We start from the raw sequence: 13,261 nt of genomic DNA, 5'->3' as shown, positions 1-13,261 counted from the left end.
TCTAACATATTTTAACAATAGCAGTTGAAAAATAAAATAAATTCATAGTCACAATTTTTATTTACAATCATTAAAAGTTTGAATTTTGACAGCATACGTAAAAATCACAAAAATGCATAAATTATTTTATGCTAGAAATTCATAAAAAATGTTCCTTTTATATCTAAGATTTGAAAATTTAATACATAGCTCCTACCATATTTTTACAATAGAAATTGAAAAATAAAATAAAAATATAGTCACAATTTTTATTTACAAGCATTGAAAGTTTGAATTTTGACAACATATGTAAAAATCACGAAAATTCGCAAATTATTTTAAACTAGAAATTCATAAAAAATTTTCTTTTTAAATCTAAGATTTGAAAATTTTGAATAATCTATAATATATCCTAGACAGATAAACTGTCTTCGCTCAGAATTGTTTTTCGTATACAATGATATAATATCATTGGATTCAAATTTAATTCCATCCATTACAGTAACCCACATGTAACCTACTGTACAGTAGAGGGACATCCACGACTTACCCGCCTTTTTATTTTTTAGGTTGTCTTATTAATTCTTGTTTTGAAAGTATTAATAAAAATCCAGATCACATCACAAAAGTTAATTTCAAAGATTTGTCAACAGGCAACCAGAAGAGTTTAAATTTTAGTCAAAGAAATACTGAAAATGGTAAGTAGCATCACTAACATTAAATATTATTTGTGGAAATCGGTACTTCCAAATAAATATCTTTCATAAATGGTTTTTTTTATGTCAGTGACTTAAACAAAAACATACTGGTGTGGTAACTTTTTTTTTTGTATAGTATGTTTTAAGTCTACCTTGTATTAAATACTGGTATGTCACTATAAAATATGTAATCAATTTATGATCAACTATAAATCATAACATATTAAAAATGATTGTGGTAGAAGGTTGACATATATCATCATCAGATCCTCTATTTCTTAGGATTTTCTATGATAAATACAGTTTTACTAGTAATATGGTAGGTTGATTCAATTTTTGAAGCTTCAAAATCTTCTTGTTAAATTACCTATACCATAATGAATACCATATTAAAAAAAAATTAACTAACTACGACAAAACTAAAAACATTTTCATTTACATAATTTACGTAATTTTATCTGTTTTATATATAGTACACAACTTAAATGCTTCTATAAAACAGGAAATTATTTTGAATGAACCTTCCATCAATCTTGAGGGTAATTTTGTTGTTGATAATGGAGGTAAGTGTGAATATTCAATTTGGTGCAATCCATTACTTTTAAAATTTATGTTGGAATTTTGAAAATAAAAAGTAGTTTTTTCTCAGAATTATGTAATAATTCAAAAAATAATAACTGAAAAATAATCTAGCTTTTAAATGGTAGGAACTTTAACCTCTCATTGTCAAGATCCTCACATTCTGGACGCATATTGTTCTTTTTTTGATTATCAATCATATATTGTTTATAACCATGGCTCGTAAGTTCATACATATGCATATCAATCTTGGTAAGTTGTATTTAATGCTAGATGACATAGAAATCCATTTCAATGTACCACAGTCAAATAAGTGAAGTTTTATTTTGCATGTTTTTGCATATTTAGAGGTTTTTTACCTATTTGACATATAAATGCATATTTATATTTTATCGGGCATATTATACAGGATTTTGATATTCATATATTATTATATCAATATGAATTTTTTTATGGAAATAATATGAAAGAATCAACATTGAAAAAAAATGTGATCGTTTAAAATTTTTTTAATTTTAATTTTGACATAAAAAAATAAAATATAATTATGAAAAAATGGAAGGGTTTATGGATGAATTATTATTCATTTTATTTAAAGAAATGTTTATGATTTTTTTAAGTGCATATAAATGCATATTTTCCTATTTTAAGTGCATAAATGCGTACTTATCTGGGCATATTTTAGGGCAAGAACTCACGAGCCATGTTTATAACATAGTAATTATATATACTATACATTAATTTAATTGTCTTATTCAATATATTAAAAGTATATGTTGAAATCAACTACCAGTGTATGAGTAGATATGACAATCACATTGTTCATTAACAGTATTTATAATTTTTTCAAAGGATTTATTGTTTATTTTAAACATTGTCTATTCAAAACTTTGAAGTAAATAAAATATTTTGAAACACTAAAATTTGAGATTTAATTTTAATTTTAGGTGCTGAGTAGAGCAAGGAGTATTGATTTTACAATGACAATTTTTTTTTATATCCGTCATCACGTTTTTGGGCTGTAAAAATGACGTACGTGAAGTTGGCCCACCCACTTTGGAGTAGCGACTTAAAATCTTCACTAATATTTTGCGAGTTATTTGCGAGAATTTGCGAGTTCACTTTTAGAATTTGCGAGTTAGCCGTTTATGAGCAGCAAGCAAAATAAAAATGGGTGGGCCAAATTCACGGTGTAAAAATGCTTTGATTTTCGACTTCAGGACTTTGTTAGATTAGAAAGTGAATCTAGTTGATGCTTTGGGTGGGGGGGGGGGGGGTCAAAGGTAAAAAAATAATTGGGATAAACAAACTATAAATTAAGGTTAGGTCAGGAATTTTTACTCACAATCAGTTTTTTCTACCTTTATAAAAAATATCCACCGAAAAGTCAAATATTTAAACAACTAATAATAATCTATAATATATCCTAGTTAGATATATCGTCTCCAATTAGAATCGTTTTTCATATACAATGATGTAATATTATTGGATTCAAATTTAATTCCATCCATTACAGTAATCCACTTGTAATCTACTGTACAGCAGAGCGACTCTTTTCCTCTTTTTTAATGTAAATATTATCGGTTGATATCCAATGATCGAAGTATCGTGTTGCAGTGAAATAGTGACTTTACGGTGCTTCCATCCATGTATAATCCAACATATTTTGTTCATGTTATTTTGCATATAATTACATGTCTGTTATAAATGAATAGCTTAGACTTAAAAATAATTTTTATTTAACTACATTATCCTGTTTTTGTAATAAAAACACTATCATAATCATACATTGTAAATATTTAGATTTCTTAACTTTAAAATACATTTTCTTAAATAATTGTATTGCTTTATATTGAGTGAAAAGATAAACATATTGATTTTAGACTTATGTGTGTTTTATTTTACTTTTATTTTTCTTTCAACTTTAATATCGGTTCTTTTTGGATATTGAAACAAGATGATATTTTTGTGAGGTCAAGATTGGTAATTCCCTGTAGTTTTCTTAAGTGTCTGAAAAAGAATAAATAAATAAAAAACTTATTTTCACAAAAAAACAGAACTGGATACAATGTTATTCATAAGTAATTTTAATAATAGAAAAATATTAAAGAAAGATATCTGATTTTATTTAGAAGCATTTAATGTTCAACTTCTTCAAAATTCGTATACTATTTTTTTATTAAAAATGTATGAAATTTTTGATTTTTTTAGGTAAAGAATACATTTTTAAATAAGGTTTCTTATTACTAATAACTAATAACTAAATAACTAATAAGTTATTAGTAATTCATACTCAAACCAGAAATATATGTACAACATTTTTTACATAGATATCTTATTTGTTTATTTATATAATTTCTAGATAATGAAAATATTGACAGTAATCAATCTAATAAAGTAGCTTTCATTTTTTCTAGAAGAACTTTATCAAATACTACAGATAATTTAGATGGTAATCCGAATTATATTATGACATATTATATAACAAATATGAATGCTTACATTGATTTTTTAAAATTTATTTTAATAGTTCTTAGCTTAACACTGTTTATAATATTCTACTTTATGGTTATAGAAATTAATGAAGTAAAACTGGAAAATTTGATCGAAATAGAAGTTATTTTTACTTCTGAAGATAGTCTTGATCATACAAAACAATCACGTAAGTGATATTCTTATAAATTTTAACAAAATTAAATTTAAATTAAGAAGATTAAATAAATTCATCTTTTACATTTTTTTTTTTTTTTTTTTGTATTTCATTCTCATTATAACTTTTATGCATAAATAGTATAACTAAAAAAAGGTATGACAATAATAAAACTAAAATCATGTTTTTTTATTTATAATTTTTAGGTCATGTGTCCAATGATAAACCTACTTTAGAAAAAAATGATTTTTCTAAATTTGAAAGATTATCATCAACTACTCTAACTACTTTTGAAAATAATCAAACAAATGAAACTACTGCCAGTGAGATTAATTAATTATCTATTAGTTTTAATTTTAATCAACAGGGTTCAGGATTTAGAAATTTTGACATCAACAAATTCAAAATTAATTGGTTATATTATGATGTATCGATTAAAATTAAAAATTGTATTCTGTAGGTATATTATTTTGATTGAAATGCATATTATTCTATTTATTGCATATCTGTATAATTTTTTTTACAAATTTTCTTATCATTGTAATTCAAAATAAAAATATTATAATTGTTTATGGGTTTATTTCCTTTAAAAATAAATTTGTGATTTTATAAACCTTACTTTATTAATTTTTATTTTTGGTAAGATTATACTATAAATTTACTGGTATAATAAATTGCTTATATTTCAGATCTAACGTTTGATAAAAATTGTAATTCATCATTATCCTCATCAAGAACAATGTCAATCAGTACAGAGAAAATAAATTATTATGATGATAAAGCTAATACAGGTAAGGTATTATTCTATATATTTACATGTATATAGACACAGATTTTGTATAGGAAATAATATCATTATGTTTAATGTTAGAATCATAGGCGGCATCTAGGGAGGGGGGGCATGAGGGTGCAGTTGCACACACTACAATTTTTCTGGAGGTGGGGGGGGGTGGCAAAAGTATAATTTTGCACCCACACACAGACAATCACAACAGTAAAAAATATTTTAATTATTTTATTGTTAACAATTATACTGAAATAATGTAGTTTTGATAATAAAAAATCACTATGGATCATTTCAATATTTTATATCTGATTACTCAATTAATTGTATGGAATAAAATCTTAGTCCGTGATTAAATGTTAAAATAATAATAATAATATAATTATATATTTACAAAATAAAAAGTTATTTTTTAATAATATTTTTACATATTTGAAATACAGAGACCCAATTAATAGTTATTAATAAAGAAATCTTTTCAACTACATTTGTTGTAGCAATAGTTATATATTAGGGGGTACTGTGGGGCAACTTCCCTATGGATTTGTGAATGTTATTACCATAAACGTTTGCACCCACATAAGTTTCTACCAAGTGCCGCCTATGGTTAGAATAGGTACCTACCTGGCATGTTTACATAGTGCTACCTGATTGATAAATTGTAAATTATAAGTTCTATTATTATTATAATATGTCATTATTGAAGTTTTCTTTTTGTTTTAGTTCCTACATCTAAGATTCAAAATTTACCTGACCATTTTTATTTCATAGATTTTATAAATCGGTGTTGACACGTTAAAACCTCCAATGTGCCAAATTTGCGATTTTGAGACATTGGTATCCCTGGATTCCGAAACAAATAGGCAGTTATTTTGATAAAAACTTCAATGTGCTTTCTCAATCGTAGAAATTATGAAAAATATCTTAAAATATCTCTAAAAATCTTCCTATTTGTTACTAACTGTACGTTTTTTGTCTCCTGAAAAATTAGGTTTAAGCACATTGGAGGTTTTTTCGTGTCAACGACGAAATATTGTTAATGATATATTGTAGCATTGAGCAACCACATGTGCTGTGTAATAAAAATGTGATATCATTAAAATTTTCCAAACATGTCAATAGGTTCAATTTTATTGTAAACAAATAATTTACATTGTTGTAATCCTGTACAGTACATATTAATATCTGACACTGAGTAAAATATTATTGAATTGGCTTATGAATTATTTGATTATTTTCGTATTTTTATTATGGAACATTACAAATTTTATTTTTATGATCAATTATTAGTTTAGACTTGAATGAATAGGGCATTTTATTTTTAAAACTTTTGTTTTTTGATTTTGTTCCATTTTAATATTGTTTGGCCTGACACAAAACAATGGTTTTAGAGCATGAATACCATACCACATTATTAAATGTTAGCACAAAAATGTTTTGAATATTACTAAATCTTCCTCTTCATACTTTTTACCATAAGCAACATTGATTTTACTTTTTTTTCATTTAATAAAGATATTTTTAGGTTATTTTGATGTTCAACAGAAAAATTCTTACAAGATTTATTAGATGAATTTTTATTCTAGTTGATATTTGATAACTTCTAACTTCATGTTTATAAGCTGTTAGCAGATTGATCTTTAGTTTTGTGGAATAATTCCATAAGTTCACATTCATCCACTATAATTCTTTTTAAATAATAATCATTTCCCATACAATTTAATTAATAAAATATTCAAAATTTAGAATAAATAACTTTTTTTTAATTATATCAGACATGTATATTAATGTCAATTTTTTCTTGATCTATGATGTATTCTAAACACATTTTGTTCTCTATTTAGGCCTCACACCTTTGTTCTTCAATCATTTTACTTAAGATATGTGGTAAAGATAATATGTTATTATTCTCTAAAATATCATGTCCCACTATATCAGAATCAACATAGTTTAAAGGCTTTTTTTTAAGTGATTTTTTTTTCACAGAAGAACTAAATATAATGCTTATAGTGTTAAAATATTTTGTTACAGATTTCATATCAAATGATAGTTGTATTTTAAACAAAAGTAATGATCTTGATACTGGGAATTCTTCAAGTTCATCAATGTCAGCAAATGTGATGATCAAAAAAAGAAAAAGAAAACATCATAAAAATAAAAATACTGATGGTAGAGTATATATATATTATAGCATATAATTAATATATATTATGTATTTATTGTTATTTTTTCATTATAATATTGTGAAGGAATAGATCATGTTTGGAGAGTAAAAGCATCAACATCAACAACTAAGTCAAAAAATAAGAATATTTATAAAAAATACAAACCAACCAAGGGTAAGAATATTTATTGATCATGAATATAATACTGATTATATACTAATTGATATGTGTAGGTGATAATTACTTAAACATTTAGAACTCTTGGAAAACTGCTAAAAAGCTTGTAAGAGTATGTACTATATGGATTCTAATAAATAAAATAAAATGAAATAAATGAGATTTGATTTCTAAAATTTGAATATTAATCCTTCTGATACTATTTAAAACCATAAATTATATTTTTTGTATATTTTATGATTTTATAGTCATACATTTTATTCTATAACTTATATCTACAGAATAGTTTTAGTTCAAACCAAAGAATGATACTGAAACTTCTAGTTCTTTATGTCTAACAATTAAACCAGTAGTTTTATCAATTAAAAATAAGAAAGTTAAAGATCATAAAAAATAAATACTGATGTTAGGGCTAAACAATAATTATTTCATATAAATTAATAATGTTTAATAGGAGAAGACAATGTTCGAAAAGTTAAAGTTTCAAAATCAACAAATGAGTCAAAAAATAAGAATATTTATGAAAAATACAAACCAACCAAGGGTAAATATTATTTATTGATAGTGACTATAATACTGGTTTTATACTATTTTATTATATAATTTATAGGTCTAGCAGTTAGTTACATAAAAAAAACAAACCTATATACAAAACTTCTTAAAAGCAAATCTAAGGATCTATGTATAAATTCTGATGATAATGATATGGTTGTTACAAACAATGCAAAAGGTGTCTTATCTTTTTAAATTTTACTATTTTATCTAATTAAATAAATGGGCTTTAATTTTTAATTTATCTGCTATCATTTCAGTATATGCATTTTTTTTTTTTTTTTTGCAATGAATTTTAAAGTAATAATTTAATTTTAGTAATACCTAATTTACATAATTCCTATTATTACTCTACAAAAAAATTATCTAGTTAAATTTAAAACGATCATATAATATTTTGTTTTAGATCTTACTTCTAACAATAGCTTTGATTTAAACCAAATTGATGATTACGAAACTGGCTGTTCTTCAAGCTCGTCAACATATGTGCCTAATGAAAAAAATAAATTTAATGATCGTAAAAGTGAAAATTCTGATGGTACTAGTTATTTATTTTTTTACTATTATATTTATATTTATTTATGTATGTATACATTTTTAAAAGGTCATATTCATAAAATAAAAGAATATCCAACAACACCAATAACCCACCTAAATATTCAAAATATTTATAACAAAAACAAAGCTACTAAGGGTAATATTTTTTTTTTTTGTTTATGTTCAGGGTAATGAAAAGTTTTACCACAGATTTTATAACACTGGTGCACTTCTGCTCATTTATCTTTATCAATATCATAGGATCACACATGAAGAATTGTATTGTACATTACTATATTTAAAAATGTTACTGTTAATAATATGACAATGGTTAGAAATTTGTCGTAAGTTCTTTAAGTATCTTTGATGCATAGTTAATAATCAACAATTTTTCATAAAAACGGTTTTTACTATAAGTGGTGATAATGATTTGGGATAGGCTTTGATTTGTTTACATTTTTGAAAATTATTTGGCTTAAATAAGAAGTGCATCATTGTCTGGTTTAATATAATCTGTGGTTATTACATTGATTTAAAGTATAAAAATGTATTGTTTTAGTAGTTGATAAATTAAAAAAATCACAATTATATGAAAAATATACTAAAAGCAAGTCCAAGGAATTGAAAATTAATGCTGATAAATATAATTATTTTGATACAGGCTATAATCAAGGTAAGTAACCTTTCTTAGTTTTTTCCGATATTATTACATAAAACTTGCTTAGTTAAATAATATGTCTTGTATTACATTAATTTTTAATATTCAGTTACTGCTTACTATTATTTATTTTATTTTGTTAAATATTTTTATTTCAGATATTGCAACTGATACCTCTCCTGTAAACGAAAACCATCGATCTGAAGTTTGTGGTATTTCAAGGTCATCAACATCAACTAAAGTGACAAATAAAAAAAAGAAAATTAAAGAAAATAAATCAGAAATTACTGATGGTAGTGGTGTTAATTGATTATATCTTATGTTATATAAGCTAATTAATTATGATTTTAGGAGAAGATAATTTTTGGAGACCAAAAGCATCTTCATCAACAATAAAGTCAAATGATAAGATTTTACATGATGGAAACAATAAATCAACTGAATGTAATGTTTATTAATTAATGCGATCTTTAAATTTTTGTTACTTCTAATTTATTTATAAATTTATAGCTCTATCGGTTAATTATTTGAAAAAAATAAAAGCTCAAGAGAAACTTCTAAAAAGCAAATCCAAAGATTCATTAAAAATGAATAATAAAGATCGTTTTGAAAATGACTACCAAGAAGGTGAGTAAAATATTTTTCTTTCCAATTTAATAATTATTAAATAAAACAATTTTTTGTTATTTAATTTTTGTATTGAATTTATTAGTCTTCATTTCCTGAAGATTATATTTAAAAAGTGTAATATTTTAGTAACAATGGCTTTTTTTAAGTTTCAGATGATAGATCTAATGAAAGTTGTATTACAAATCAAAGCAATCAAATCGAAGCTTGTAGTTCCTCAAGTTCATCTACATTAAAAAATGTTACAAATAAAAAAAATAAAGCTAATCATTGTGAAAGTGGAACTTCTGATGGTAGAGTTTATTTTTGTGTAGATCACTATTAGGTATAAACTAATTAATGATGATTTTAGGAGAAGATGATTTTAGGAGACTAAAAGCATCAACATCATCAGTGTCTAACAATAAGATAATATACAATGAAGATGGTAAATCAGCTGAGAGTATGGATCTTTTATTGATGATGATGATGATAATATTGATTATTTTATTAATACATGATATAATTTATAGGTATACCAGTGAATTATTTAAAAAAATCTAAAGCTTATAAAAAATGTCTTAAAAGAAACTCTAGAGATGATTTTATTACCATTAATAAAGATAACATTGTAACTAACTATCAACAAGGTAAGTAACAGTTTTCTTTTCTCAATTTAATACAATTAAATTTAAAACTATCATTTGGTTTTAATTTTTGTGATCATTTAATCTTAATTTAAATTTTATATTAACTTTACTTTAAGGATAACTTATTAAAGTTATTCCTTTAGTGATTATGTATGTTTTTTATTTTAAAATTGAATTGATCAGTTTTGAACATTTTCTATTTATTTCTGTTTCAGATATAGTATCAAATGAAAGTAATCAATCTGAAGTTTGCAGTTCGTCAATCTTAACAAATGTGACAACTAAAAAAAAGAAAACTAAAAACCATAAAAAATATGTTTCTGATGGTAATGTTGATTTATTAGTGATTATCATACATATTAATAAATTATGTTTTTTTAAGAAGAAGGTCGGAGAGGAAAAACATTAACTTCCGAGTCAGACAAAAAGATTAATTATGACAAAGAAAGAAAATCAACTGAAGGTAAGGATTATTTTAAAGTTTGTAATATTATGTTCCATAAAAGAACATTGTTGCTATTATTTGGGTATTTAGATTTGTTCAAAATTTCAAAATTTGTCATTTAAAAATCTAGTCTGGAATTTAAAGGACTACTCTTCCCCTCACTATTATATATTATATATTTTTAGAACTACCTGACTATGATATTATTGTTTTTATACTAATTTATTATAATATAACTTTATTTAGGTCTAGGAGTTAATTATTTAAAACAAATAAATTTGTATCAAAAACTTCTAAACAGCAAGTCTAGAGATGCAGTTTTAAATGATGAAAAAGATAATTTTGAAGATAACTACCAATTCAAAGGTGAATTATTATTATTTTTATTGCTATAGTAAAATTAAATAAAAACTTTAATCATTATTATTTTGTTTTTTTGTTTTTTTAATCTTGCTTTTACTTTAAACATTTCAAAGAATTGAAAGAGTTCAGATATAGAGTAAATATAATGGGGAGTATATGAAACTTAATAGTAAATTTCAAAAAAAAAATCTGATAAAATTTAATTTATCCAAAATTTTAGAATAATTAATTCCAAATCAAATTTTAGTCATCAATTCCAATTCTTTTCATAGTATCAATAATTATTTTGAATTGGAATCAATAATTTTCGAATCTGTAATAACCACCTTCAGAACAAAACCGTTTAGAATCGAGAACAGAAAGTAATAATTGGGAGTCAAAATAACTTAAGTATACATAGTTGAAATAATTGAATGAATTAAAATAAATATAATTTATAAAATACTGGTTCTGATAATAGAAGCTACCAATTATTTTGATTCCAATGTACAATTGAAATTACTGATCCTACAACAATTGTAATCGACACATCCCTCATTTTAAATTAATTCAGTTTCAATAATTTTTTATTTTATGTTGTAATAATTTTATAATTTCAGATGAAAAATCTAATTATAGTCTTATTATGAATCAAAGTCATCAAATTGAAGATTATAGTTCTTCAAGTTCATCAATAACGAATGCCATAAATAAAAAAAAGAAAACTCAATATTGTGAAAGTGGAACATCTGATGGTATTGTTATTTTATTGATAATAGTTAGATATAAACTAATTTTTGTGACTTTCAGAACATTTTTCAAGATCAAAAGCATCAACATCAACTACAGAGCCCAATGATAAGATTAAACTTAATGGAATCAATGAATCAACCAAGTGTAATGATTTTTTATTGCTAATGATAATAAAATTATTATTAATACTAACTTTTGATATAATTTATAGTGCTACCTGTTAATTGTTTAAAAAAATTAAAAGTTCATGAAAAACTTCTAAAAAGCAAGTCTAAAGATTTGTTACAAATTGATAATAATGATTATTTTCATGCTGACAATCAGCTAGGCGAGTAACATTTTTTTCAACCCAATTATATAACATAAGATAAAATAACAACTTATCTTGTCAAGATTATGTTTTAGTTGGGAATGTAATATCTGATATGGTTGTTAGAAATTTTAATCTTAATTTTTAAATTGATGTAAATTTATAAAATTTGTTTAGTTTAATAATAATGTTTTTTATTTAATTTTCATATTATTGCAGTATTACAAATATTGTCAATTTAACTGTAAAATAATTTTTATTTCAGATGTAATATCTAACGAAAGTAATCAATCTGAAGCTTGCAGTTCATCAATCTCAGCTCACTCAACAGCTAAAGGAAAAAGAACTGAGGAACATAAAAATGTTATTTCTGATGGTACTTTTGATATATTATTAATGACTTTATTACACATATTAATAAATTATGTTCTTTAAGTAGGAGATAATTTTTGGAGAGGAAAAACAACAACCGAGTCAAATAATATGGTTATGTTTGTCAGAAGAAGTGAAGCAATTGAGCGTAAGAACAATTTATTAATGTTAATTATTTTTTTAAAATTAAATTAATGAACTATACTACCTTTAGGTCGTGGAGTTGATCACAAACACAAGTCAAAAGTGTTTAAAAAATATACAAAGAAAAAATCAAGTGATGTAGATTTAAATAGTGACAGCGAAGTTAATTTAGTTGGTGACTCTCTACTAGGTGATTTAAATTTGAAATAATTGTATTTAATTAATGACCACATTTTATTATATTCAATACTTGGCATTATTTAACTTTGTTCCAAATTGATTGTGAATTTAAATTTATATGATTTCATTTCAAATTTGTAAAGTTTACTGACTTTATTTATATGTTATTATTAGATGTATTGTTCAATTAGAATTATTATTATTATTATTATGTAATTTTGGAATTTAATAAAATTAAATTAATAACTTTAATATTGTTAAGTTTTTATCATATTTGTTATTACTTTATTTCATTTTGGATTGGTAAAGGTTTTTTATTTCTTCGATGATATTTAAATATAGTACAGTTTAATGAAAATTATGTTATAAAACATTATTGTTTAATCACACTGTTTCACTGTATTATATAGAAATTTTATTTAATATTAATTAAAATATATTTATGCATATAAAGATGGAAATAATAATAAAGTTATTATTGTTTTAAAAGATTTTTTTTGTTTCAGATTTAACTTCCAATAGTCTTACTTTGAATAATAGTAATCTTTCTGATACTACTACTTCAACAATAGAAACAACTGTCTTAATCAATAAGAAGAAAATTAATAACAGTACAAATAAAGTTACTGATGGTAGGGTTAAATTTAGTCATTCTAAAATTACTTCACCTTTATTCATCT

At 23.5% G+C, this 13,261-nt stretch overlaps 1 protein-coding gene across 10 annotated transcripts in view; it reads left to right on the top strand.

Moving 5' to 3' along the window:
- Positions 1-13,261, top strand: part of LOC107168075 (uncharacterized) — a 64,820-nt gene that overhangs the window by 29,145 nt on the left and 22,414 nt on the right. Inside the window, exons 25-53 of one of the 10 annotated variants that reach the window (XM_089222567.1) lie at positions 549-677; positions 1,151-1,240; positions 3,619-3,708; positions 3,832-3,918; positions 4,113-4,229; positions 4,596-4,697; positions 6,722-6,859; positions 6,946-7,029; positions 7,487-7,576; positions 7,643-7,762; positions 7,991-8,122; positions 8,189-8,278; positions 8,681-8,794; positions 8,938-9,072; positions 9,131-9,223; positions 9,290-9,406; positions 9,556-9,699; positions 9,759-9,848; positions 9,919-10,035; positions 10,251-10,361; positions 10,421-10,498; positions 10,727-10,846; positions 11,443-11,577; positions 11,633-11,719; positions 11,787-11,903; positions 12,151-12,261; positions 12,322-12,405; positions 12,472-12,591; positions 13,088-13,213. In XM_089222567.1, the coding sequence (XP_089078693.1) occupies positions 549-677; positions 1,151-1,240; positions 3,619-3,708; positions 3,832-3,918; positions 4,113-4,229; positions 4,596-4,697; positions 6,722-6,859; positions 6,946-7,029; positions 7,487-7,576; positions 7,643-7,762; positions 7,991-8,122; positions 8,189-8,278; positions 8,681-8,794; positions 8,938-9,072; positions 9,131-9,223; positions 9,290-9,406; positions 9,556-9,699; positions 9,759-9,848; positions 9,919-10,035; positions 10,251-10,361; positions 10,421-10,498; positions 10,727-10,846; positions 11,443-11,577; positions 11,633-11,719; positions 11,787-11,903; positions 12,151-12,261; positions 12,322-12,405; positions 12,472-12,591; positions 13,088-13,213 (3,168 nt within the window). Of the gene's footprint in view, positions 1-548; positions 678-1,150; positions 1,241-3,618; positions 3,709-3,831; positions 3,919-4,112; positions 4,230-4,595; positions 4,698-6,721; positions 6,860-6,939; positions 7,030-7,486; positions 7,577-7,642; positions 7,763-7,990; positions 8,123-8,188; positions 8,279-8,680; positions 8,795-8,937; positions 9,073-9,130; positions 9,224-9,289; positions 9,407-9,555; positions 9,700-9,758; positions 9,849-9,918; positions 10,036-10,250; positions 10,362-10,417; positions 10,499-10,726; positions 10,847-11,442; positions 11,578-11,632; positions 11,720-11,786; positions 11,904-12,150; positions 12,262-12,321; positions 12,406-12,471; positions 12,592-13,087; positions 13,214-13,261 lie in introns of all 10 variants that reach the window. The other 9 variants (XM_089222563.1, XM_089222561.1, XM_089222562.1 and 6 more) reach the window with 9 other exon arrangements.

This window comes from Diuraphis noxia, unplaced genomic scaffold (genome assembly GCF_037042655.1).
Source record: "Diuraphis noxia isolate RWA-SAM2 unplaced genomic scaffold, SU_Dnox_SAM2 contig0003, whole genome shotgun sequence".
NCBI lineage: Eukaryota > Metazoa > Arthropoda > Insecta > Hemiptera > Aphididae > Diuraphis > Diuraphis noxia.
The sequence above is the reverse complement of the archived record's forward strand: the minus strand, read 5'-3'. Positions and strand labels throughout refer to the sequence as shown.